Here is a 26,865-nt window from a genome sequence, read left to right on the forward strand (position 1 = left end):
TTACTTGTATTAAAGAAGCTTCTTCTCACGTGCGTGATAATGACCTATTAATGGTGTTGGGTGATTTTAATTTGCCGAACATCTCTTGGTCATTATTCACTGCTGAAAATTATTTAGTGCCCTCAGCACACCACGCTTTTTTAGACTGCATGCTTGATCTTTCGTTGTTTCAAATCAATTCAATTCTAATCATTTGAATATAACACTTGAGCTTGTATTTGTTAACGACTACCTTATTTCTAATGTGTGTAGGTCTTTTATCTCTTCCTGAGGATGTCTTTCATGCTATTTTAGAGATTGCAATGCTCAATTTTTTTATTTATTGCCCTCAGAGCACGATTTTATAGACTGCATGCTTGATCTTTCGTTGTTTCAAATCAATTCAATTTCGAATTATTTGAATAGAACACTTGACCTTGTATTTGTTAACGACTACCTTATTTCTAATGTGTGTAGGTCCCCTCTTTTATCTCTTCCTGAGGATGTCTTTCATGCTATTTAAGAGATTGCAATGCTCAAGTTTTTTTATTTAGTGCCCTCATCACAGCACGATTTTATAGACTGCATGCTTGATCTTTCGTTATTTCAAATCAATTCAATTTCTTGAATTCATTTGAATAGAACATTTGCCCTTGTATTTGTTAGTTCGTGTTTCATTTCGTGCTCATCAGCCAATAAGCCCCGCTGTTGCTTTCGCAAAGGAAATTATTCTCTGCTGAATCAGCTTATTTATGCAGCCGATTGGTCTTCCTATATGAGACTCGGGTCATATGAATATTACCATTAATTTTTTTTATGTCACCATAAACTAATTTTTTCCAATCAACTTACTCTTCAGTCTGTATTAATACTTATTCTTACCCTTATACTATTTATTCCGCTAGCTCTATACCTCCTCCCATTATATCACACTCCTTTCTCCTATTAGCTATAAGCCCTTTAAAATCTTCTTACTCTCTTGGGCCGGACCATATTCCTAGTTGTCTACTCAAGGAGTGTAGTTCTTCCCTTTGAGTAACTACAATCCTTTTTGCAACTAATTAATTAGCACTGCTATGTGTACAACGAAATTCGTAGTTTTATATTTTGTTTCAAATGTATTTATTTGCCGCACAGAGCACTTATTATAATTTACGAAATGTTATAATATTGCTCGGCACTCAACTCGAAATAGTTGTGCCTTGCTTGCGATCAAACGAAAAACTAAAACTATATGCAAAACGAACTAAATTGAGCTCCGCTCAGAATGATGGGCAGTGGGCGTCAATGCAGAAGGCAAAGGGCCGATGAAGAGAGTAGGCATCAACTGACAAAGAACAAACATAATTTGCTCTTAGGTTGTAATTAAGTTTATTGTCTTCTGCTGTTACTGGAAAAAGCCGTCGCTGTTATCTATATGCAACTCTAGATACCCTATCAGATCCCGAGATCAGCTCTAGAACTCTAGCTAATGGCCTCTTAAGCGGCGGTAGGTTCTCATCCTTTATAAGGACGACATCGTTGACGGAAAATCCTGGCTGAGGAGTGCGCCATTTGGAGTGCTGTTGAGGTATGTGACGCGCTGAAAATAGCTAAGCCGATTGAAATTAAGCTTCCTTAGATCAGGCTCAATGTATGACGAAGATGGCGCTGTACCCAGAAAGTGTGCGGGTGTCAAGACTTCAAGATCATCGGGATGTTCTGAAAGTGGAAGTAATGGACGAGAATTAATAATTGCCGTGATGTGGCAGACGAGCGTGCGCAGCGAATCGAAGTACAAGATGGGAGGGCCGGCAGAGCGATAAAAAATGGTGCTTCGCAGTCTTCACAGCGGCTTCCCATAACCCGCCAATGTGTGGAGAGAGAGGAGGGATGAACGACCATTCAATTTAGTCGGATAGGCAAAACTCGTGAACAGCTTTGACATGGTCGTCACTCAGGAACAGGCGGCTCAGATCTGCCAGCTCATTCTTAGCGCCTACGAAGTTTGTCGCATTGCCAGACCAGATCCTTGAAGTTCGAGTGCGAGTCAGGATGAACCGTTTTAGGGTGTTTAGAAACGGTATTTTAGAGAAATCGTTCACAAGCTCTAAGTGTACTGCCTTTGTAGCGAAGCATATGAACAGGCTAATGTAGCATTTCACGGGAGGCCTGTTGCAGACTTCGCTTTTGTAGAAGAATGGTCCACAGTAATCAACGCCAGTGACCATAAAATGATACGATGTGTCGAGACGATCAGCTGGTAGATCTGCCATTATATGCTCTGCCTCTGTTTTACGACCGCCAATGGGCCAGTATTGGAGCCGAATCGTAGCCAATACGGCGCGAGGTCCACCATGTAAATTCCGTTTATGAAAGTGGATTATTATTGCTCGGGTCACAGGACGCTGGCGAGGCAATATAATCGGATGTCGCGCTGAGAAGTCCAACGACGAATTTTTCAACCGTCCACTGATGCGGAGTAAGCCGAAGTCGTCAAAAAATGGCGCGAGAGAAGCCATTGAGCTAGACCGTTTGACGGGCCTTCCTTCCATCAGTGCCTTGTAGTCATCGCCAAGAGTAGCCATTTGCACAGACCGCAGCAACAGATGTGTGCCATGATGCAGGTGGCTACCTGTTAGCTCTCGGATTCGATTTACAAACATGTAAATAAGGTTGCCCTGCAGTTCCTTGTGTCGGAGCTCTGGCAAGGATTCGACAGGTACACAGGAGGCAGGCCAGTCTTCCTTTTATTTTCTGAGAAACCTAGAAAGCTCACTGGGCAGCGCTCCTCGTGAAATTATATCCGCCGGGCTTAATTCAGTGGGAATATGATGCCATTCAATGCCAGTGGTGAGCTCTTGGATGGCTGCGACACGATTGGCAACGAAAATATTGAATTTGAAAGCATCATTGCAAGTCCAAGCCAAAACTACAGCAGAGTCTGACCAACAGTAATAACTACAGTTAAACACTTTCAGTTGGCAGCTCTAGCTCTTACAGGTTCTGAGATCCTTGCGTTCATACATACGGACAGACAGTCAGACGGACAGACGGACATCGACTCGGCGGTTGATGCTGATAAAGAATTTATAAACTTTATGGGGTCGGAGATGTCTCCTTCTATGCGTTACACATTTCACGACAAACTTATAATATTCTCTGCAAGGGTATAAGAAATGCTGTATTTATTGGAGCGTGTATTACAGATCCAACAAACACTTACATTTGACACCACAAATACCAATGATATAGAAGACTTTAAAAATATTTCTATTGAACCCATCAGTATATACGAGATTCTTCAAAATTAAGTATTAGGAAAATTAAATAAAAACTTTCCCCAACAATTTGCTATGATTATAGTCAATATAGTCACTTTGCACTAAATATTGTGACATTTTCTGACGCTACAAATAACTATATAAACAAAAGTTGGGATTAAAAGACGAGGTGCTTGTTTACATACATACCAAGATATTAAATCACAAGAAGATAAATTAAACGCACGAAAATCGTTGAATCATTTGTATCCGAATATAACGGCCCACTCTTGCTAATACCTAAAAACCCTTTACCACCGCATGCCAGAAAACAGGAAACCTCATACAAATAGACGAAAGGCATTACGAAGAAACAAAGGTAGAAAGAGCACACATTACAAATATAAATTTAAGAAGAAAAAGAAAATTAATATATGCAGTTAAGATTATTTCAGATCACCTGGACAAAAAAACCCAACTTGAACTCAGAGTATATACTGTTTTTCGTAATAAGCACTTTCGACCGTGAAATCCACCTCTAGAGCTTAGAAACCAACCCAACCCAAGCTAAAAATTGCTACCTAATCTTTAAGACAGGAGTAATACACTAACCCGTAAACTACGAATACCATTATCTGTCTGTTAATATAACTACAACAGAACAAACTTATAACAAAATAATAAAACAAGCTGAAGAATATGAGACATACTATCAGATAAGATACTTAATAGAAAAATTAGAAAAGGAAATGAATGGCATGATAATAGCAAAACGCAGCAAAAGCGGTATTGCTAACTTTATGGGAACAATTTATAAATTCCTGATCGGCACATTCTACCAACGAGATAAGGAGGAATTGGAATGTAAAATGAATATTATAGCAGAAAAAAGCGTACAAGCAAACGAACTCAGTCGAGTAATAGAACGGCAAAACGTCGAAAAGAAAATCAACATTCGATTCGATGTACGATACGATACGATTTAATTCGCTACGTACGATTGCTGAAATATTTATTATCTTTCATTATTTAATGAAAGTAAGCCCCGACGAAAAGGCAATTGTGCAGATATCGACTTCTGTATATACAAACTAATTCTAACGGTGCACTTACAACGTAAGAAGCGAGCGCTGCTTACAGAAAAATGCGATACCCAGTAGGACTTAGTGACAATAGACATTTTCACGAGTAATAATTCCATTGGCGGTTCGAACCACGGCGCCTCGAACCTGGCCGTCTTTTAAACGGTAAACGTCGACTACCACTACTCTTGTCTAACAGTTTCGTTTGGCAACATCCCCCACTATTATGACGATGTCGTCGACTGATGTTAGTTCGATAGGCGGTTGGAACCACTTAGTACGTCTGGTGAGTGTGGGCAGATACTCGCTCAACCATCTCTTCCAAAATTGATTAGTCAATTGGCTGGCGACTCGGAAGCCTCGTGCCAACGAACGGACGAACGAACGGACAGACAGACGGTCATGGCAAGATCGACTCGGCTATTGGTGCTGATCAAGAATATAAGTACTTTATAGGGTCGGAGATGCTTCCTTCTGCCTGTTACATACATTTGGATTTTGCACAAATACAATATACCCTTATACCCATTTTTAATGGTTCAGGGTATAATTAAAATTTACCAGGAAATGAACCATGAACACGCTAAGGAAATGAGTTAAGAATGCCTACGTAATTTACTTCCACAATGACGCAGGCTTAATGTTTTTCCATAAAGCTTATGTTGAAATAATCTCAATCCAAATAACTTAGCAAACTTCAAGTATCGTATTTAAACATTGAGCTACTATAATAAATATATAATATTTAAATAGATGAGTGCTCTTTAAATTTTCAGAGCAAACGATGTAATAATAACGATAGCAATATTCATTTTATGATTTGAAAAATGATATATATATGATTTTGGGGCTCTAGGAATCATTTTTACAAATTGGGGTCTCTCGTGGTACATATGTGGAGCGCTAAGTTGCTAGGGCTTATGTCTAGGGAGTTGGCAATAGGTACTGTGGACATATATATGTTATTTGTTATTATGTTATTTTATGCATTTATGTTATAAAATCAATCTTCTCGAATAGCTTTGAAAATGATTTTGAAACTGAGTAAACAAACTACTGTCATACAAACGTTCTTCGTCATTTTACCACTGTTTCGAGTGGAATTCCCAAATCGCTGAAACACGTATTCAATATATTCTTATATTGAGCTTTGAAAATAAGTTTAAAGCAAATCGGACACCATTTAAAACTTCGCCACACAAAATCTTTGAATCGCATTTCTACCGAATGAGTTTAAATTTTGCGAAAATGATTTTTCATATAGAGCCTTGAAAGTAAATTTGAGCGCGAAACGTCACCCACCAAAAGTGAGTTTGAACAAATTACTTTGAAATTGAGTTTGAGGCCAATTTCATCATTTAAGGAAACTATTGTGAAAATTTCAGCTTCCTAGCTCTTACGGTTTGGGCTGTGCGTTGATCACCAATTAGTCACTCAAACAGTTTTATATATAGAGATTAGGATATGTGAGTGTATGGTACTTATAGTATATGTTGTGGGTGTGAGTGTTTTAATTATATTATCTATCTATAGGATAGGAAGTTCTATTGTATTACTGCTAATAATCTATATTTATATTTCAGGAACTGCAAGATTTCATAGACGAAGCCAAGGTTGTGCTAAAAATGGAATTAAAAAGAGATGACTTTGATGGCTTAGTTAAGATACTCTCTGTATTAAACCAAATAAATGAAAAGCAATTTGTCTTCGACAATATGTTTGAACCTCTTAGAGATATCGTAAACCTGCTCAGAAAGTATGGATACGAATTTAAAGACACAGAGCTTTTACAACTTAACGAATTGCCAGATGCATGGCTAAAAATAAAGCGGCAAGCGGCTATGACAAAACAGCTTATTGCACCCATACAAAGCTACCAGGTGGACCAAATAGAAAAACGCATATTGCTCTGCAACAATATGGCAAACACATATCGAAAAAAATTTATGCGAAAGAAATTTTTAAATGTTCCGTGTCCTAATTGCTATGATCTCATTGACGAAACAGATTTAGAAATTGTTGAATTAGAAGAACGGCAACAAACTCTTACTGAGTCTGCAATTCTTTTTGAGTTACAAGGCCCCGATCCTACGAAGATTGAACTTTGTCGCAACGATCTCAAACTTGTTAAAATAATGTGGGACTTTGCTATTTCAATCGAATCTACTATAAATGATTGGAAAAAAACACCATGGAAAAAGATTGATATTGAAGCAATGGATCAAGAGTGTAAGAAGTTTGGAAGAGAGTTGCGAGGCTTAGACCCAGCAATGCGTAGCTGGGAACCATTTATATTCATGGAGGCGTCATTAAAAAATCTGATGACATCTCTACGTGCAGTCACAGAACTTCAAAACCCTGCAATACGGGATCGCCATTGGGTAGAGCTGATGCAGACCACTAAGGTAAAATTCAGCATGGACGATTCAACGACTTTAAAGTATCTTATTGATCTAAATTTGCATGAATACGAGGAAGAGGTTAAAAATATTGTTGATAAATCGGTTAAAGAAATGAACATGGAAAAGCAACTACGAGATATAGCAGCAGCCTGGGCTGGCATGGAATTTGGTATAGAAGTACACGAACGCACTGGTATTAAATTATTGAAAGCATCTGAAGAAATGATTGAGACTCTAGAAGACCATCAAGCTCAGTTACAAAATATGACCTCATCAAAATATGTAACTTTTTTTCTGCAAGAAGTGTCATCCTGGCAACAGAAACTATCAAACGCAGATCAAATCATTGGCTCTTGGTTTGAAGTTCAGCGAAAATGGCAGTATCTGGAAAGCATTTTCATAGGCTCTGAGGACATACGATCACAATTGCCTGAAGATTCTAAGCGATTTGACTTTATTGATAGAGAATTTCGAGCTTTGTTGGCTCAAATGAACTCTGATCGTAATGTTGTTCGATCAACTAATCGTTCTGGTAGCAAACTCTACGAACATTTGGAAACATTGCTTAAAATGCTGCTACTATGTGAGAAAGCACTTAACGATTATTTGGAGACAAAACGACTATCTTACCCTCGGTTTTATTTTGTTTCATCGGCAGATTTGTTAGATATTTTATCAAATGGGAATAATCCTGCAATGGTATCGCGTCATTTGACTAAGTTATACGATTCTATTGGAAAACTTAATCTCATAGCTGGTACGAGACAAGCAGGAGGTATGGTAGCCAAGGAGCTAGAAGAATATGTTCCTTTTTTGCAAAATTGTGATTGCAGTGGTAAAGTTGAGGTTTGGCTAAATCGAGTGACCGATAAAATGCGGGAGACGCTTCGAGATCAGCTGAGACGTTCTTTAACTCAATATGATCATAAGCCACGTCATGTTTGGATATTTGAATGGCCAGCTCAGCCAGCCTTGGTCGGCACGCAAATCATGTGGACAGCTGAAACAAATGATGCATTTGCTAAAGTACAGCTGCGGTATGAAAATGCCCTTAAGGATTATAATAGGAAGCAAGTGAATCAACTGAATAACCTAATTATACTTTTGTTGGGAGATCTTACAGCGGCAGAGCGGCAGAAGGTCATGACCGTCTGTACCATCGATGTCCATAGTCGTGACGTTGTGTCTACTATAATATCAAAAAAAATAGAGGTACAGACGGCGTTTCAATGGCAAAGTCAATTGCGCCATCGTTGGGACAGCAAAATTGATGATTGCTTTGCTAATATTTGTGATGCTCAGTTCCGTTACGACTATGAGTATCTTGGTAACACTCCACGTCTTGTAATTACTCCGCTAACAGATCGCTGCTACATTACACTAACTCAGTCTCTACATCTTGTTATGGGTGGTGCTCCAGCAGGGCCCGCCGGAACTGGAAAAACTGAAACAACCAAGGACTTAGGGCGTGCTTTAGGCATGATGGTGTACGTATTTAATTGCTCTGAACAAATGGACTATAAATCAATTGGCAACATTCATAAGGGTCTTGCGCAAACTGGAGCTTGGGGTTGCTTTGATGAATTTAATAGAATATCAGTTGAAGTGTTATCCGTTGTAGCTGTTCAGGTGAAGTGTATGCAGGATGCTATAAAAGCTAAAAAAACAACCTTCAGCTTCTTAGGCGAATATATCGCCTTGAGAGCTACTGTTGGTGTGTTTATAACTATGAATCCAGGATACGCTGGTCGTGCAGAGCTGCCGGAAAATTTAAAAGCCCTTTATCGTCCTTGTGCTATGGTAGTCCCCGATTTTGCTCTTATAAGTGAAATTATGTTGGTGGCCGAGGGATTTCAGGAGGCACGCTTGTTGGCAAGAAAATTTATTACTCTTTATACACTATGCAGAGAGCTTCTTTCTAAACAAGATCATTATGATTGGGGATTGCGTGCAATAAAATCCGTACTTGTTGTTGCTGGCGCTTTGAGGGTAAGTTGTACATATCATATCCTATCTCTACAATGAATTGTCGTAATGCTACTGCCTGCTTGCATGCGATAGATAATGCTATATACTCGGATTCTTTTCTGTTTCTCCGACTTCCATGAGTTAGGACCTTCAGCTAGGACCAACACATCCAGTATTAGCCCGACGATCACCCAGTCCACGTATCCCACAAGAGTCGGCTGGCACTCTTTGTAACGCAGCTTCGTTACATGTTGAACCATTTGTGCACTGTGGGGTTCACACCCTGTATCTGTGGACATCCCTTCGCTAAAAGCCGTGCCTGTAACGCTCTATTCAAACATTCTCCATTTTCAGCCAATTGCGCATTGAATTTGTGACAATTCCTTAATTTTCCACGTTCTATTCAACATCAGAAGGTCATACACTCTGTTTATTGCCTTACGCCACAGTGCAGCTTCGGAACAGCTGATGGCCTCCTATTAGGATGTACAGACTGGTATGTTGCGCCTTTCCACAGCTCAAGGAATATTATACTGCTTCTTGGTTCGCCATGCCTTCCACTGCATATAACTCTATGTCAACCTTGTGCCACAAGTAGTTCGTCTGCCCTAACGAAATTGTAGTTACTGCTGCCATTTTTTATGCCGACGCTGACTTCGTCGTCTGAGCCATTGTCAGTATTTATTTTTATACCCGTGCAGAGGGTATTATAATTTTGTCGTGAAATGTGTAACGCTTAGAAGGAGACATCTCCGACCCCATAAAGTATATATATTCTTGATCAGCATCAACAGCCGAGTCAAAGCCATGTCTGTCTGTCTGTTTCCATGCGAACTAGTCTCTCAGTTTTAAAGCTATCTTAATAAAACTTTGTAGAAGTCCCTCTTTCTGTTGCACGCAGCACATATGCCAAAACCAGCTGGATCGGACCACTATATCATATAGCTGCCATAGGAACGATCGGTCGAAAATTAAGTTGTATGTAAAAACATTTTGTTTTTCAAGATATTTTGACCAAACTCGGCATTTATTAGTTTGTGAGGCGGCCACTAAGGTAGCCACCCCACAATTCATAATGATAATTATATGGTATAAGCATTGTTTAGTATATAAGCATTGTATTAGTAATAAGAACAGTTAAGGCTAGTTGCCGATGCTTTGAAGCTAGTTAAGGGCAACGAGCCCGGTTCGAATTAAGTTTGAATTTAACCGCCGGTCGCCCCCGGAAACCGTGCGTGGCCAAGCAATACATCGCAATTAGGAAAATGCAAAGAATAGAATACCCTGTGCTAGGCAGAAATGAACACCCGCACAATCTAGACGACCAAAAATGTGAACAGAATCGAGCACACAGAGTGAACATTGGAAAAATAATGGCTATCGAAAATGTACAGCGCGCGCGCCAGACGGTACAGCGAGACCACGCTTATACACGTGTGCCGCAGCCGACGTCGGCGTCGAAGGGCCGTTAAGGCGTCACGACAGAGGCTGTACAGTGGGACGAATTCAACTCGCATGCGGTGAAAAGTTGAATTCGTAAGTACAACATAAGTAATGAGTGAACTATAAAATAACGAAGTGTAAGACAAGTTGAAGGAACGAGAAGTTAAAGTTGAGGGAACAGAAAGTGACGGATTTTGTTTATTTTTGTTTGGTTGCGTGACCGAAAAAAAAAAATAAATAAAAAAAATTATAAACTATATATTAAAAGAAATAAAATAAATCCATAAAGAATCAGAATTTTAACAATTGTCAATAATTGGTGGAGTTTTTTTAAACAACAATAAACAAAAGAGATAATAATAATTATTGACAATAATCAGTAAGTTATTTTGTTTTATTTTTTGGTGGAGAACCCAACAAAAAAAATTGAAGAAAAAAAAAACCAAGAGTGAGCGGAAAGTTTAAAATGGAATCAGGTGAGTGCGAAATGCCGGGGGTATGCGTTCGTTGGATCCACCAGCTGAGCAAGGAGTTTGGGCTGGAAAAGGAAGGGCGCGGGAAGAGCTGCGTAGGCGGTTTCCACCTACGTGCAGGAGGGCAGCCATTCGCCTGGAGTCTCAGTTCACGAACGACGACCTCGCCACAAGTCTGAGCCTGATCGTAGGAGCTCGTAATCATACGGGCGTCCGCAGCCGTTTATCCCTGGCGTGGCAGTCACGGGGGTGGAAGAGGCTCACGATCCCGGGAAAAACGGGAATCGCCGATCCACCACGACGAACGTGGGTATAAGGCGCAACCGGATAGAGCCTATTCACGTCCCCTACGCTGCCCAACCGTATTCTCGGCCTTTCACAAACGTCCGGCAATAAGTTCCGAAGTGGGGCATGGGATAAGATGTCCGCTCCGCTCGCTTCTGCCTCTTTTTTCAATTAAGCTATTCTCTCCGATTTTCTCCTTTGAATCATTACGCTTTTTTAAATCTATATATTTCAAGTAAAGTAAATTAAATCTGAAAAAAACACTCACAAGAAACACTGACAAAAACTTATTTATTAATCTAAGGTGGAAAAAAAACAAAACTAAAAAGCTCTATTTACTTTATTTAAAATCAAATCAATAAAAACAACAGAAGCAACTAAATGTGCATGCAAAATTTCTAAATACTCCTTATTAAGGACTTGTGCTTCCGTAATGCCTCGAGTGGCGCTATGCTTACGTAGCAAATGGATCTGCTAATTTTATTAATCATTTCCAATATTTTAAAATTGAGAAATTTATCTGTTCTGCAACCCCTCTCCTATCTGTTTCTAAGTTCTGACCTAGCGATGGCTGTTAAACTTTCTGGACACACTCTGTTAATGCCAGCAAAAATAGTTGTCCAATAGTAGTTCAGCTCCTCTGAATCACAATCTTCGATCAGGTAACTAGCTATTCTTTCCATGTCATAATTTTCGACAGGAAAGTTTCTTGGGCTCCTGCGTAAATGTCGTCTTCTATGAAGGCTTGAGCAGATCTTGCCACTAACCGCGATACCAAGTCCCTACCTTATCAGATGCAACAAACGGAACTTCGTCAGACGAAAAGGACGAAAAGGTTTCTATAAAGCTTAGTGTTGACTCGAAATTTTATTGCATTAGCAACTTTAGAAGGCCTAATAGTTTCAGCCATGATATCATGACTTTATTTTATCCTACATTTGAGATGAATTTACACTACCTCGCTCTCATTAAATGCCCTCGAAGGGACGTAACAACATTGGCCACAGGAATTGGTACATTGACCATTGCTTCTTCCATTGCATTTTGTCGGCCATAATCTTGAGACTTAATAATCATGTCAAAAAGGCGATTGGAAATCAGTCTTTTCTGTAAAGGCTTACTTCGGCACTACTCTTGCGTTCGATAGCCTCCACCTTTGCAACAAAGGCAAACCTGATCAGGAACCTGCTTAACTGTTATATTGAATGCAGCTATCATACCATCTTAGTTACTTCTAATAGCTGGAGAGATTGTATCCTTTGGAAAAAAAATTCGCACGTTCACCCCTGTTCCTGGTAGCATTGCGCCTATTCTCTGCTGTTCTAATACCTGTATTACTTCTATACTGGCTAACACGATTGGTCAAACTTCTATTGGCATCAAAGGCTTCTTGTCGTGCTTGACTACGAGCACTTCGCCTTGCACTTGTATTTCTTGCTTCCTCAATAATCCTACGAATCGGATTTTCTCTAACCTGTGATCTTTGATTCCTATCCCTCTTTCTAAAAGTAATCGTTCCACATTTTGTCGATGGCGAGTTCGCCGAGCTCCTGTCTACGTCTCGAGTGGTCTTCTGTATTTTGCCCCTGTTCGTTTTCCAGCTAGATTGGGTCTTGTCTGCGTCCCGATCGACGCGTATTATCAGCCAATTGCTCCTGTTGCCTTACTGGGGATTAAGCTTGTCGAGTCGAGAGGTTTTCAGTATTTTGTCTCTGTTCGTTTGCCCGATAGATAGGGTCGTGTTTGCCTCTCAATTACCGCGAAGTATAAGCCAATTGCTTCCGTTGTCTTACTGGAGAATTAGCTCGTCGAGTCGAGTGGTCTTCAGTATTTTGCATCTCGATCGACCCGAAGTATCAGCCAATTGCTCCTATTGCCTTACTGGTGAATAGCTCCTCGAGTCGAGTGGTCTTCAGTATTTTGTCCCTGTTGGTATGCCCTAAAAGCTGGGTCTTGTCTGCGTCTCGATCGACTCGAAGTATCTGCCAATTGCTCCTGTTGCCTTACTAGATAATTTGCTCGTCGAGTCGTGTGGTCTTCAGTATTTTGTCCCTGTTCATTTGCCTGATAGATTGGGTCTTCTCTGCGCATCGATCGACGTGAAATATAAGCCAATTTTTTCTGTTGCCTTACTTAAGAAGTATTTTGTTCCAGCTCGTTTGCCCTAAAAACTAGGTCTTCTCTGCGAACTTGGTATCGTTGCCTATTACTATTTCTCTTAATTTGGCTAAAACCGTCACCGTCTCTACGCTCTCGTTGAAATAAATAAAAAGTTGGAACTAGATATATGAAGTATTCTAAAAGACTATAAATAAAATTATATTAATGCACTTGCGATTTTAATTGAAATGGAGCTCCAGATGGTAAAACAAGATCAGTGTCCTAAGTAAGATACAAAAAATGCACTACACGACAGTCACAATCCACTCTCAAGTCACTTTTCTAGCACCAGTTTATGCAAAACGCAGTCACACTACGTGTATACATACATACATACAATGTACATGCATTTACGCGCGAGTTACCAGAGTTCAACCTTGTCGAGAGTTAAAGGTGACCTCCGATGTTGAAGAGATTCCACCAGTTTAAGTTATTTATTAAGTTAAGAATTTAATAATGCGAAATAATAATTACTTTGTGTTGAAGTTCAAACCAAACTAAATTATTCTTTATTAACAGAAGTAAATATATATCTTAAATGTCTACAAGCTGCCAAACTGGTCGTCACTGGTGTTCCATTTCTATATGTGTCGGAACATCAACATCCTGTCCATTGCTGATTTTGCGTTTTTTTGTTGATGCAGCAACATAGTGCTACAATTTTGTGAAAGTACTTTTGGTAAAATACATGGTTTCTTATTTAGTACCGCCCACACAGTGAAGATTGTTTATGTTGGCTTGCTTCGTGGAGGCTTGGGTGGTGCCATCTCGAGAGGGGCTGAGATGATAATTCCTTCCCCCTAGTGTGGAGTGGGGCCATAAGTATGGCATGTCCGAGATGTCGATTGAGGGTGTGTCCATTAGAACGACCGAAATTTCCCTCAGTTACATGCACATATTACGCCTAATTTTGTGGCGTTTAGCGCAAACAGGGTGTAAAATATAAAGATGTGGTTTTTCGCGGTGCTTTTCATCTGAATGATGCCGGTTCGGCTAATAAAAGCGTGCGGTGGAGTTTTTGTAGTCTCATCTCTTCGATGGGTTGATAATTTTCAAATTATCAGCTAGGTTATAAGTTACATAATTGGGTAAAATTAACATTTTCAATTCGTTTATAGGTAACTGAACAATGTGAAAGAGTTCATATTGCTTTTTATCAAATATCGGTATCTTAATATCAAAAATAACAATCGTTTCCTGTATATAATCTTCTATCTTCTTTTTTGATTTTACTTAAAATATTAATTTTGTTCGGTTATTTGTTTGTTAATTATTTCGAATTCTTCTGTAGTTAAAATAAATCTTGGGATAACTTAAAACTTTGTTAGCAAGATGCTTTCTGCAATATAATTTATGTGATTGTATACAATACCAATATTTACGTTAATTCTTGATATATACTGCATCAAGTGTATTTCATTATGTTCCTTGTTTAAGGTCTTAAATATATAATTTTTATATTTTATAAAACTGTTTATAATCTCCTACTCTTGGTTAATACGCTCGGTTATATTTTTGTATCTGAATGCTACTTGATTACAGTTTATTGGTTTTTACTTTGAATCTTTAGCATCCATGTTACCTGTTACGACCGTCTACTAAGCCCCTCTTTAATCAGGAAGGCATTTATTCATATGTTAAGATGGGTCAATTTAGTTTTTACTGTTTGAACGATTTCGCCGGAAAATTTGGCATGATTAAGGTCGTTTAAGGCTATTTCGAATTTTCTTACATCGTCTATAAAATTTGTAAGGTCTTTTTTCTGGATAAGGTGCTTATATAATATAAATTTCACGTTGCCTAAATTTATTTAAGCGAGCTTATCTTTTTCCGTAAATTGTTGAATTTTTACAAATTGAGCACCAGTTTAGCAGATTCTGTACATATTTGGTACGGTTATTATACACTGAGCCTATTAAAATGGGTATAAGGCAAAGGCAATATAAACACTAAGATGAGTAACGCCCATACATTTGAATGCGACGCAAAATTTCTAGCCTGGCCTTGCATCTGGCCTTTGAGGCTAGCCACGAAGTTAGTCGCCAGCCTGCCCTTAGCAAAGCTGGTCGATGCTGCTTTGCGTCGCTTCGTTTTCGAAGTACATTGAGCGAAAAAGCTTAGAGCTTACGATCGACGCAAAGTGCTTGTGCTTTATCCATGAAATGCATGCTTTATTTAAATGATATATTACCTAAGATAACGATAAATTGTACAGGAAAATTTAAGAACATATATCATTTTTAAACAGGGCGCTTCTTGCGCAATAACTATGTTAAGAAAATAGCGCACATAGATTAATTTATCTTTTCTTTTTGGACAGTGTATGCACGAGAAAAGTTCTTGTCTCAGCCAATAGCGTGCGTGCACCTTTGCGTATGCGTGAATTATACATGCATAAGGACTTTAAAGTATGTATGTATGTATGTGTTGTTATTCACTGCTCTGGCTTTAGCTGGCAAGAGATTATGTTGTTAGTTTTCTAGCGCAGATCATGACCTATCCCAATTTTGTGTTGATATATGAATGCATTTGTGTACTGAGGTTCGCTCAGCAGAAAATATGTATTTCTAAGTTGATGCAAATATTTACATAACTTCTTTGAATTAAATAAATATTATTTTTATTCTACAATTAAGAATAAAAGAGTTCTAATAAATACAATTACATTTCAAGTCGACTCGAAGGTCATATTTAGTTATGACCCCATTATAATTATAATGGCCTCCTCGCGGTGTTCCCTGCGCACTTTATTAATAATTTCAAATACAAAAAATTACATAAATATTTGCCAACCTCAGTACACAAAATGCATTCACATATCAACAGAAATATTGGGTAGGTTGCTAAAAAATTATTGCTGCGCTAAAAAACTAAGAAATTTGTTTCTTTGCCAGCCAGAGACTTTGCCAGAGCAGTGGATAACAACACATTCAAATATGCTGTTATGTATGTATATTCACACATAACATAATTGCTTGCACGGCCCCCATAGAGCCGAAGCTGAGAGCAAATTCTATTTTTAGCTTTTTCGTTCTCACGGCTGTGAGAGCGCAATGCTACAGATTTTGTTTTCGTTCTCAATTTTCAAAAAATCAAGCTGCATAGTTGCATTTTGTTGTATGGCGTTACTCATCTTAGTGTTTATATTGTCTTTGGTATAAGGGTATATTGTATTTGTGCAAAATCAAAATGCATGCAGCAGGCAGAAGGAAGCATCTCCGACCCCATAAAGTATATATATTCTTGATCAGCACCAATAGCCGAGACGATCTAGCCATGTCTGTCTGTCCGTTTGTTCGTCTGTCCGTATGTATGAACGCAAGGATCTCAAAACTTATTAGAGCTAGAGACTTGGAATTTAAGATGAAGCTGCTCCTTGTGCCCGCGCAGATCGAGTTTTTTCCGATAATCGATAACTTACTCCGTTTCCAAGCAACTGATAAGGGCAATTTCGGTAAATAATAAGATCTAGAGTCACCAAACATGATATATTGCCTCTAGAATATTATATATATGTGTCCTTTTATACCTATCGCCACCTCCCCGCAACCACCACAGAGTTGAGTTAATAACCCAACTTTTATTGGTAACAAATTTAAGCCACAATTTAAATGCAATTAACTTTTCATAATATACAAATATTCTATGGTACAATAAGATATACTGTAGAAAATTCTATCAAAATTTGTAAAGAAAAAACCAAAGTTATATGCAACTGCGCAATTGAATGGGGCAGCAGCTTTAAGAATTTCTGAATACATGTACATACAGACATTCATGCGCGTCTGCTTCGCAATTGTAATTGCGGTAATTGCGACTATTTTCTGTAATGTTATTTTAGTTCCTTTTTTATCATAAGTACTTAATTATTGGTTTGGCTGCTAAGTAGAGGCATACCGGGGAAAGAATTTTTTTTTTTCCTAATGGAGCTGTTGAGTAGAGTCGACAGCAAGTACTGCTGTCAGTTGCGCGTTCGAACCCTGCGAAGGGAACTTTTTTTTTAATTTATTTGATGTAGGAATAAGAGGGTTCAGGATATTCCCTAGTCGGGAACCCCCGACTAGCACCTCTTACTTGATTTTTAATTATTTTAATAATTTTTGCATTGTGTGTCTCTTGGTTTTTTGTAGTTACTAGTGTTATACCATTGTCCAAGTGGACTTGGTGCTTGGAAAATTTGGGTGCTAATTTGTTTTTCTATTTTATTTTCGTTTTCCAGCTAGATTGGGTCTTGTCTGCGTCCCGATCGACGCGTATTATCAGCCAATTGCTCCTGTTGCCTTACTGGGGATTAAGCTTGTCGAGTCGAGAGGTTTTCAGTATTTTGTCTCTGTTCGTTTGCCCGATAGATAGGGTCGTGTTTGCCTCTCAATTAACGCGAAGTATAAGCCAATTGCTTCCGTTGTCTTACTGGAGAATTAGCTCGTCGAGTCGAGTGGTCTTCAGTATTTTGCATCTCGATCGACCCGAAGTATCAGCCAATTGCTCCTATTGCCTTACTGGTGAATAGCTCATCGAGTCGAGTGGTCTTCAGTATTTTGTCCCTGTTGGTATGCCCTAAAAGCTGGGTCTTGTCTGCGTCTCGATCGACTCGAAGTATCTGCCAATTGCTCCTGTTGCCTTACTAGATAATTTGCTCGTCGAGTCGTGTGGTCTTCAGTATTTTGTCCCTGTTCATTTGCCTGATAGATTGGGTCTTCTCTGCGCATCGATCGACGTGAAATATAAGCCAATTTTTTCTGTTGCCTTACTTAAGAAGTATTTTGTTCCAGCTCGTTTGCCCTAAAAACTAGGTCTTCTCTGCGAACTTGGTATCGTTGCCTATTACTATTTCTCTTAATTTGGCTAAAACCGTCACCGTCTCTACGCTCTCGTTGAAATAAATAAAAAGTTGGAACTAGATATATGAAGTATTCTAAAAGACTATAAATAAAATTATATTAATGCACTTGCGATTTTAATTGAAATGGAGCTCCAGATGGTAAAACAAGATCAGTGTCCTAAGTAAGATACAAAAAATGCACTACACGACAGTCACAATCCACTCTCAAGTCACTTTTCTAGCACCAGTTTATGCAAAACGCAGTCACACTACGTGTATACATACATACATACAATGTACATGCATTTACGCGCGAGTTACCAGAGTTCAACCTTGTCGAGAGTTAAAGGTGACCTCCGATGTTGAAGAGATTCCACCAGTTTAAGTTATTTATTAAGTTAAGAATTTAATAATGCGAAATAATAATTACTTTGTGTTGAAGTTCAAACCAAACTAAATTATTCTTTATTAACAGAAGTAAATATATATCTTAAATGTCTACAAGCTGCCAAACTGGTCGTCACTGGTGTTCCATTTCTATATGTGTCGGAACATCAACATCCTGTCCATTGCTGATTTTGCGTTTTTTTGTTGATGCAGCAACATAGTGCTACAATTTTGTGAAAGTACTTTTGGTAAAATACATGGTTTCTTATTTAGTACCGCCCACACAGTGAAGATTGTTTATGTTGGCTTGCTTCGTGGAGGCTTGGGTGGTGCCATCTCGAGAGGGGCTGAGATGATAATTCCTTCCCCCTAGTGTGGAGTGGGGCCATAAGTATGGCATGTCCGAGATGTCGATTGAGGGTGTGTCCATTAGAACGACCGAAATTTCCCTCAGTTACATGCACATATTACGCCTAATTTTGTGGCGTTTAGCGCAAACAGGGTGTAAAATATAAAGATGTGGTTTTTCGGGGTGCTTTTCATCTGAATGATGCCGGTTCGGCTAATAAAAGCGTGCGGTGGAGTTTTTGTAGTCTCATCTCTTCGATGGGTTGATAATTTTCAAATTATCAGCTAGGTTATAAGTTACATAATTGGGTAAAATTAACATTTTCAATTCGTTTATAGGTAACTGAACAATGTGAAAGAGTTCATATTGCTTTTTATCAAATATCGGTATCTTAATATCAAAAATAACAATCGTTTCCTGTATATAATCTTCTATCTTCTTTTTTGATTTTACTTAAAATATTAATTTTGTTCGGTTATTTGTTTGTTAATTATTTCGAATTCTTCTGTAGTTAAAATAAATCTTGGGATAACTTAAAACTTTGTTAGCAAGATGCTTTCTGCAATATAATTTATGTGATTGTATACAATACCAATATTTACGTTAATTCTTGATATATACTGCATCAAGTGTATTTCATTATGTTCCTTGTTTAAGGTCTTAAATATATAATTTTTATATTTTATAAAACTGTTTATAATCTCCTACTCTTGGTTAATACGCTCGGTTATATTTTTGTATCTGAATGCTACTTGATTACAGTTTATTGGTTTTTACTTTGAATCTTTAGCATCCATGTTACCTGTTACGACCGTCTACTAAGCCCCTCTTTAATCAGGAAGGCATTTCTTCATATGTTAAGATGGGTCAATTTAGTTTTTACTGTTTGAACGATTTCGCCGGAAAATTTGGCATGATTAAGGTCGTTTAAGGCTATTTCGAATTTTCTTACATCGTCTATAAAATTTGTAAGGTCTTTTTTCTGGATAAGGTGCTTATATAATATAAATTTCACGTTGCCTAAATTTATTTAAGCGAGCTTATCTTTTTCCGTAAATTGTTGAATTTTTACAAATTGAGCACCAGCTTAGCAGATTCTGTACATATTTGGTACGGTTATTATACACTGAACCTATTAAAATGGGTATAAGGCAAAGGCAATATAAACACTAAGATGAGTAACGCCCATACATTTGAATGCGACGCAAAATTTCTAGCCTGGCCTTGCATCTGGCCTTTGAGGCTAGCCACGAAGTTAGTCGCCAGCCTGCCCTTAGCAAAGCTGATCGATGCTGCTTTGCGTCGCTTCGTTTTCGAAGTACATTGAGCGAAAAAGCTTAGAGCTTACGATCGACGCAAAGTGCTTGTGCTTTATCCATGAAATGCATGCTTTATTTAAATGATATATTACCTAAGATAACGATAAATTGTACAGGAAAATTTAAGAACATATATAATTTTTAAACAGGGCGCTTCTTGCGCAATAACTATGTTAAGAAAATAGCGCACATAGATTAATTTATCTTTTCTTTTTGAACAGTGTATGCACGAGAAAAGTTCTTGTCTCAGCCAATAGCGTGCGTGCACCTTTGCGTATGCGTGAATTATACATGCATAAGGACTTTAAAGTATGTATGTATGTATGTGTTGTTATTCACTGCTCTGGCTTTAGCTGGCAAGAGATTCATTTTGTTAGTTTTCTAGCGCAGATCATGACCTATCCCAATTTTGTGTTGATATATGAATGCATTTTGTGTACTGAGGTTCGCTCAGCAGAAAATATGTATTTCTAAGTTGATGCAAATATTTACATAACTTCTTTGAATTAAATTAATATTATTTTTATTCTACAATTAAGAATAAAAGAGTTCTAATAAATACAATTACATTTCAAGTCGACTCGAAGGTCATATTTAGTTATGACCCCATTATAATTATAATGGCCTCCTCGCGGTGTTCCCTGCGCACTTTATTAATAATTTCAAATACAAAAAATTACATAAATATTTGCCAACCTCAGTACACAAAATGCATTCACATATCAACAGAAATATTGGGTAGGTTGCTAAAAAATTATTGCTGCGCTAAAAAACTAAGAAATTTGTTTCTTTGCCAGCCAGAGACTTTGCCAGAGCAGTGGATAACAACACATTCAAATATGCTGTTATGTATGTATATTCACACATAACATAATTGCTTGCACGGCCCCCATAGAGCCGAAGCTGAGAGCAAATTCTATTTTTAGCTTTTTCGTTCTCACGGCTGTGAGAGCGCAATGCTACAGATTTTGTTTTCGTTCTCAATTTTCAAAAAATCAAGCTGCATAGTTGCATTTTGTTGTATGGCGTTACTCATCTTAGTGTTTATATTGTCTTTGGTATAAGGGTATATTGTATTTGTGCAAAATCAAAATGCATGCAGCAGGCAGAAGGAAGCATCTCCGACCCCATAAAGTATATATATTCTTGATCAGCACCAATAGCCGAGACGATCTAGCCATGTCTGTCTGTCCGTTTGTTCGTCTGTCCGTATGTATGAACGCAAGGATCTCAAAACTTATTAGAGCTAGAGACTTGGAATTTAAGATGAAGCTGCTCCTTGTGCCCGCGCAGATCGAGTTTTTTCCGATAATCGATAACTTACTACTCCGTTTCCAAGCAACTGATAAGGGCAATTTCGGTAAATAATAAGATCTAGAGTCACCAAACATGATATATTGCCTCTAGAATATTATATATATGTGTCCTTTTATACCTATCGCCACCTCCCCGCAACCACCACAGAGTTGAGTTAATAACCCAACTTTTATTGGTAACAAATTTAAGCCACAATTTAAATGCAATTAACTTTTCATAATATACAAATATTCTATGGTACAATAAGATATACTGTAGAAAATTCTATCAAAATTTGTAAAGAAAAAACCAAAGTTATATGCAACTGCGCAATTGAATGGGGCAGCAGCTTTAAGAATTTCTGAATACATGTACATACAGACATTCATGCGCGTCTGCTTCGCAATTGTAATTGCGGTAATTGCGACTATTTTCTGTAATGTTATTTTAGTTCCTTTTTTATCATAAGTACTTAATTATTGGTTTGGCTGCTAAGTAGAGGCATACCGGGGAAAGAATTTTTTTTTCCTAATGGAGCTGTTGAGTAGAGTCGACAGCAAGTACTGCTGTCAGTTGCGCGTTCGAACCCTGCGAAGGGAACTTTTTTTTTTAATTTATTTGATGTAGGAATAAGAGGGTTCAGGATATTCCCTAGTCGGGAACCCACGACTAGCACCTCTTACTTGATTTTTAATTATTTTAATAATTTTTGCATTGTGTGTCTCTTGGTTTTTTGTAGTTACTAGTGTTATACCATTGTCCAAGAGGACTTGGTGCTTGGAAAATTTGGGTGCTAATTTGTTTTTCTATTTTCTTTTCTAAAAATAGTGTCTTGTGCTTCTAATAACTCAAATCTGTCATTTGATTTTTGTGTTCTGGCTTAAATGTTTTTTGCTATTTAGTCTTTTATTTGTGAAAATAAAGTTGTTTGAAATTCGTTCGTTTTTTCGTTAGTTTTCAAGCCTTTGGAAAAATTGACATAAGTCTAGAATTCCATTGGTATATAAATCGCTGACAGCATATCTTGCAGTAGTTTTTCTACCATGTTTAAATAAACATATCATATCTTTTACATGCAACATGCACTACCTTACGTACTTCGTCATTGTTAATGACTTCATATACTTTGGGCTTAGAAGCTTTCTCTAAAGATTGCGTAGGAAATCCTATCTCTTTGCTTTCCGCACAGAATTTCTGTATATTTCTATATCTAGTAGTAGTGACTTTCTTTATATTTCCAGTAATATTAAGTGTTTTCTATAAATATATGGTTAGAATTGTAATATTGCCCAGTGTATTGCAGCTAACTCCTGCTCAGTAGTACACTTATTATTGTCTCCCTTAGTGAAAGCTCTTGATGCATATGCAAAGGGAAGCTGGAGTCCGTTGTGTTTTTGAGTTAAAACTGCTCCACAGCTTGCTTACTTGCATCAGTAATTATACAAAATTCTTTGCTGAAATCGGAATATTGTAGCAAAGTAGGTTCCATTAGTTTTTTTTTTAAATATTGGAATGCGTTTTGGCATTCATCTGTCCATTCAAAAGGAACATTCTTTTTGCTTAATCTTGTTATGTGCCGTGAATATTTGGCGAAATTTTTTATGAAACGTCAATAATAATTGCAAAATGCTACGCTGTCAGCATTGTGCGGCACTGGGTAATTCGTGTGACGTCATATTTCTTGTCGTCTGGAAATATTCCTTTATCATTTGCGCATTTATGACCGACAAAAGTCACCTCATGCATACAAAATTAACATTTTTCTGAATGTAACTTTAGATTGTATTCCCTACATATCTCGAAACCATCTGTTAAGTTATTAAGCATGTGTATTTTGGAACAACCTATAACTATTAAGTCATTTATATAAACGAATGCTTGTGAAGGTTATAGTCCAGACTTTTTCGATTTCAAGTTGATGAAATCCTGACATTAAGTGAAGGCATGAAAAATATTTTGCTCGTCCTAGTTGGTCTAGGATATAATCAATTCTAGGGAGTGAACATCTATCGGATAGTAATTTTTTATTAATTTGGCATTAGTCAATCACTAATCGCCGTTTCTTTTTTTCTGAACCTGGAGATGTTCTTTTAGGGACAAGTAATAATGGGCTATAATATTCAGATACGGATGGTTCAACAATCCCGTCGGTGATCAATTTTCCAACTTGCTTCTGTATTTCGTTCACCTGACTGTAGTAGGTGTGGTAGTTTTTTGTATACACTGGTTAATCATCTTTTAATCTCAGTTTTTGTTTAAAAAAATTTGTGCTTATTGGTTCTGTTTCCAATCCGAATATATCATTATATTTGGTGCATAGGCTTAAAAGCTGTGATTTGAATTGTGGTGAAAAGTTTCTTGAAGGTTTATATAATACAGACTTTTCCCTATCTTCTGTATTAGTTTTGACTACTTCCTGGTTCGGAAGTGATTCATACGTTAAGTTGTTTGTACTGACTACTTAATCTTTATTTATCGATAACTTACTCCGTTTCCAAGCAACTGATAAGGGCAGTTTCGGTAAATAATAAGATCTAGAGTCACCAAACATGATATATTGCCTCTAGAATATTATATATATGTGTCCTTTTATACCTATCGCCACCTCCCCGCAACCACCACAGAGTTGAGTTAATAACCCAACTTTTATTGGTAACAAATTTAAGCCACAATTTAAATGCAATTAACTTTTCATAATATACAAATATTCTATGGTACAATAAGATATACTGTAGAAAATTCTATCAAAATTTGTAAAGAAAAAACCAAAGTTATATGCAACTGCGCAATTGAATGGGGCAGCAGCTTTAAGAATTTCTGAATACATGTACATACAGACATTCATGCGCGTCTGCTTCGCAATTGTAATTGCGGTAATTGCGACTATTTTCTGTAATGTTATTTTAGTTCCTTTTTTATCATAAGTACTTAATTATTGGTTTGGCTGCTAAGTAGAGGCATACCGGGGAAAGAATTTTTTTTTTCCTAAAGGGAACTTTTTTTTTTAATTTATTTGATGTAGGAATAAGAGGGTTCAGGATATTCCCTAGTCGGGAACACCCGACTAGCACCTCTTACTTGATTTTTAATTATTTTAATAATTTTTGCATTGTGTGTCTCTTGGTTTTTTGTAGTTACTAGTGTTATACCATTGTCCAAGAGGACTTGGTGCTTGGAAAATTTGGGTGCTAATTTGTTTTTCTATTTTCTTTTCTAAAAATAGTGTCTTGTGCTTCTAATAACTCAAATCTGTCATTTGATTTTTGTGTTCTGGCTTAAATGTTTTTTTCTATTTAGTCTTTTATTTGTGAAAATAAAGTTGTTTGAAATTCGTTCGTTTTTTCGTTAGTTTTCAAGCCTTTGGAAAAATTGACATAAGTCTAGAATTCCATTGGTATATAAATCGCTGACAGCATATCTTGCAGTAGTTTTTCTACCATGTTTAAATAAACATATCATATCTTTTACATGCAACATGCACTACCTTACGTACTTCGTCATTGTTAATGACTTCATATACTTTGGGCTTAGAAGCTTTCTCTAAAGATTGCGTAGGAAATCCTATCTCTTTGCTTTCCGCACAATATTTCTGTATATTTCTATATCTAGTAGTAGTGACTTTCTTTATATTTCCAGTAATATTAAGTGTTTTCTATAAATATATGGTTAGAATTGTAATATTGCCCAGTGTATTGCAGCTAACTCCTGCTCAGTAGTACACTTATTACTGTCTCCCTTAGTGAAAGCTCTTGATGCATATGCAAAGGGAAGCTGGAGTCCGTTGTGTTTTTGAGTTAAAACTGCTCCACAGCTTGCTTACTTGCATCAGTAATTATACAAAATTCTTTGCTGAAATCGGAATATTGTAGCAAAGTAGGTTCCATTAGTTTTTTTTTTAAATATTGGAATGCGTTTTGGCATTCATCTGTCCATTCAAAAGGAACATTCTTTTTGCTTAATCTTGTTATGTGCCGTGAATATTTGGCGAAATTTTTTATGAAACGTCAATAATAATTGCAAAATGCTACGCTGTCAGCAATGTGCGGCACTGGGTAATTCGTGTGACGTCATATTTCTTGTCGTCTGGAAATATTCCTTTATCATTTGCGCATTTATGACCGACAAAAGTCACCTCATGCATACAAAATTAACATTTTTCTGAATGTAACTTTAGATTGTATTCCCTACATATCTCGAAACCATCTGTTAAGTTATTAAGCATGTGTATTTTGGAACAACCTATAACTATTAAGTCATTTATATAAACGAATGCTTGTGAAGGTTATAGTCCAGACTTTTTCGATTTCAAGTTGATGAAATCCTGACATTAAGTGAAGGCATGAAAAATATTTTGCTCGTCCTAGTTGGTCTAGGATATAATCAATTCTAGGGAGTGAACATCTATCGGATAGTAATTTTTTATTAATTTGGCATTAGTCAATCACTAATCGCCGTTTCTTTTTTTCTGAACCTGGAGATGTTCTTTTAGGGACAAGTAATAATGGGCTATAATATTCAGATACGGATGGTTCAACAATCCCGTCGGTGATCAATTTTCCAACTTGCTTCTGTATTTCGTTCACCTGACTGTAGTAGGTGTGGTAGTTTTTTGTATACACTGGTTAATCATCTTTTAATCTCAGTTTTTGTTTAAAAAAATTTGTGCTTATTGGTTCTGTTTCCAATCCGAATATATCATTATATGTGGTGCATAGGCTTAAAAGCTATGATTTGAATTGTGGTGAAAAGTTTCTTGAAGGTTTATATAATACAGACTTTTCCCTATCTTCTGTATTAGTTTTGACTACTTCCTGGTTCGGAAGTGATTCATACGTTAAGTTGTTTGTACTGACTACTTAATCTTTATTTGCTGTATTAACTAGTCTTATGAAATCGCTTTCAGTTATTACTATGGTACTTGCTATGTAAATACCATGTTTAATATCTTGATTTGGAATCAATACACTGTCCTCTTTTGAATTTAGTTGAATTTTTCTAATACATTGGGATCTAGCTGGCAGATGAATTGAGTTGTTGCCAGATCTGTATGTTACCGAAACATAAATTGGAAATTTTAAGTTATTAGGTCTAATTATGAGCCAATCTTGAGATTGGTTGAAGTCTAATTGAAAGTTATATTTTTTAATATAATCGATTCCTATTATGCCATCACAAGGAAGAGCGAATTGTAAATCCACGATATGAAAACCATGTGGGATTATATACTTAGTGGTGTGTATCTCGATAGAGGTTAGTCCTTTGGACTTGATAACCTCTTCACTTATTCCTTTTATATCTATAATGTAATTATCTTGTATGTCTTAAAAGACATCAGCATTTTCTTTAACTATTGAAATGTCTGCACCTGTGCCTACTAAAAAGACAAGTTCTTTTTCTGTAGCCACGAATATGTTCTGACTGAGATTAATATTGTGAACCCATGCATCTTCTACTGTTGAGCATTTAAAGGGTTTTGTGTGTTTTCCGATGTATTGCTGACTACTCGGACACTATTTGAGGAATTGCTGTTGTGGTCTCGATTCGAATTGCCACGGCCTCTTGAGTTTCCTCTATATTGGCCTCGTCTATTGTTATAATAGGTACTATTGTAGTTGTTATGACTACGAAAGTTACCTCTATTATTCCTCGTCCGCGGTT

The 26,865-nt window shown here is 37.3% G+C and overlaps 1 protein-coding gene across 1 annotated transcript in view; it reads left to right on the plus strand.

Annotated features, from left to right (window-relative positions):
- The window catches only part of kl-5 (male fertility factor kl5), a 336,420-nt gene that overhangs the window by 110,235 nt on the left and 199,320 nt on the right, over positions 1 to 26,865 (plus strand). The window contains exon 4 of the mRNA XM_070211050.1: positions 5,887 to 8,694. Within this exon, the coding sequence (XP_070067151.1) occupies positions 5,887 to 8,694 (2,808 nt within the window). The remainder of the gene's footprint in view (positions 1 to 5,886; positions 8,695 to 26,865) is intronic.

The sequence above is a fragment of the Drosophila virilis genome, unplaced genomic scaffold (genome assembly GCF_030788295.1).
Source record: "Drosophila virilis strain 15010-1051.87 unplaced genomic scaffold, Dvir_AGI_RSII-ME tig00001906, whole genome shotgun sequence".
NCBI lineage: Eukaryota > Metazoa > Arthropoda > Insecta > Diptera > Drosophilidae > Drosophila > Drosophila virilis.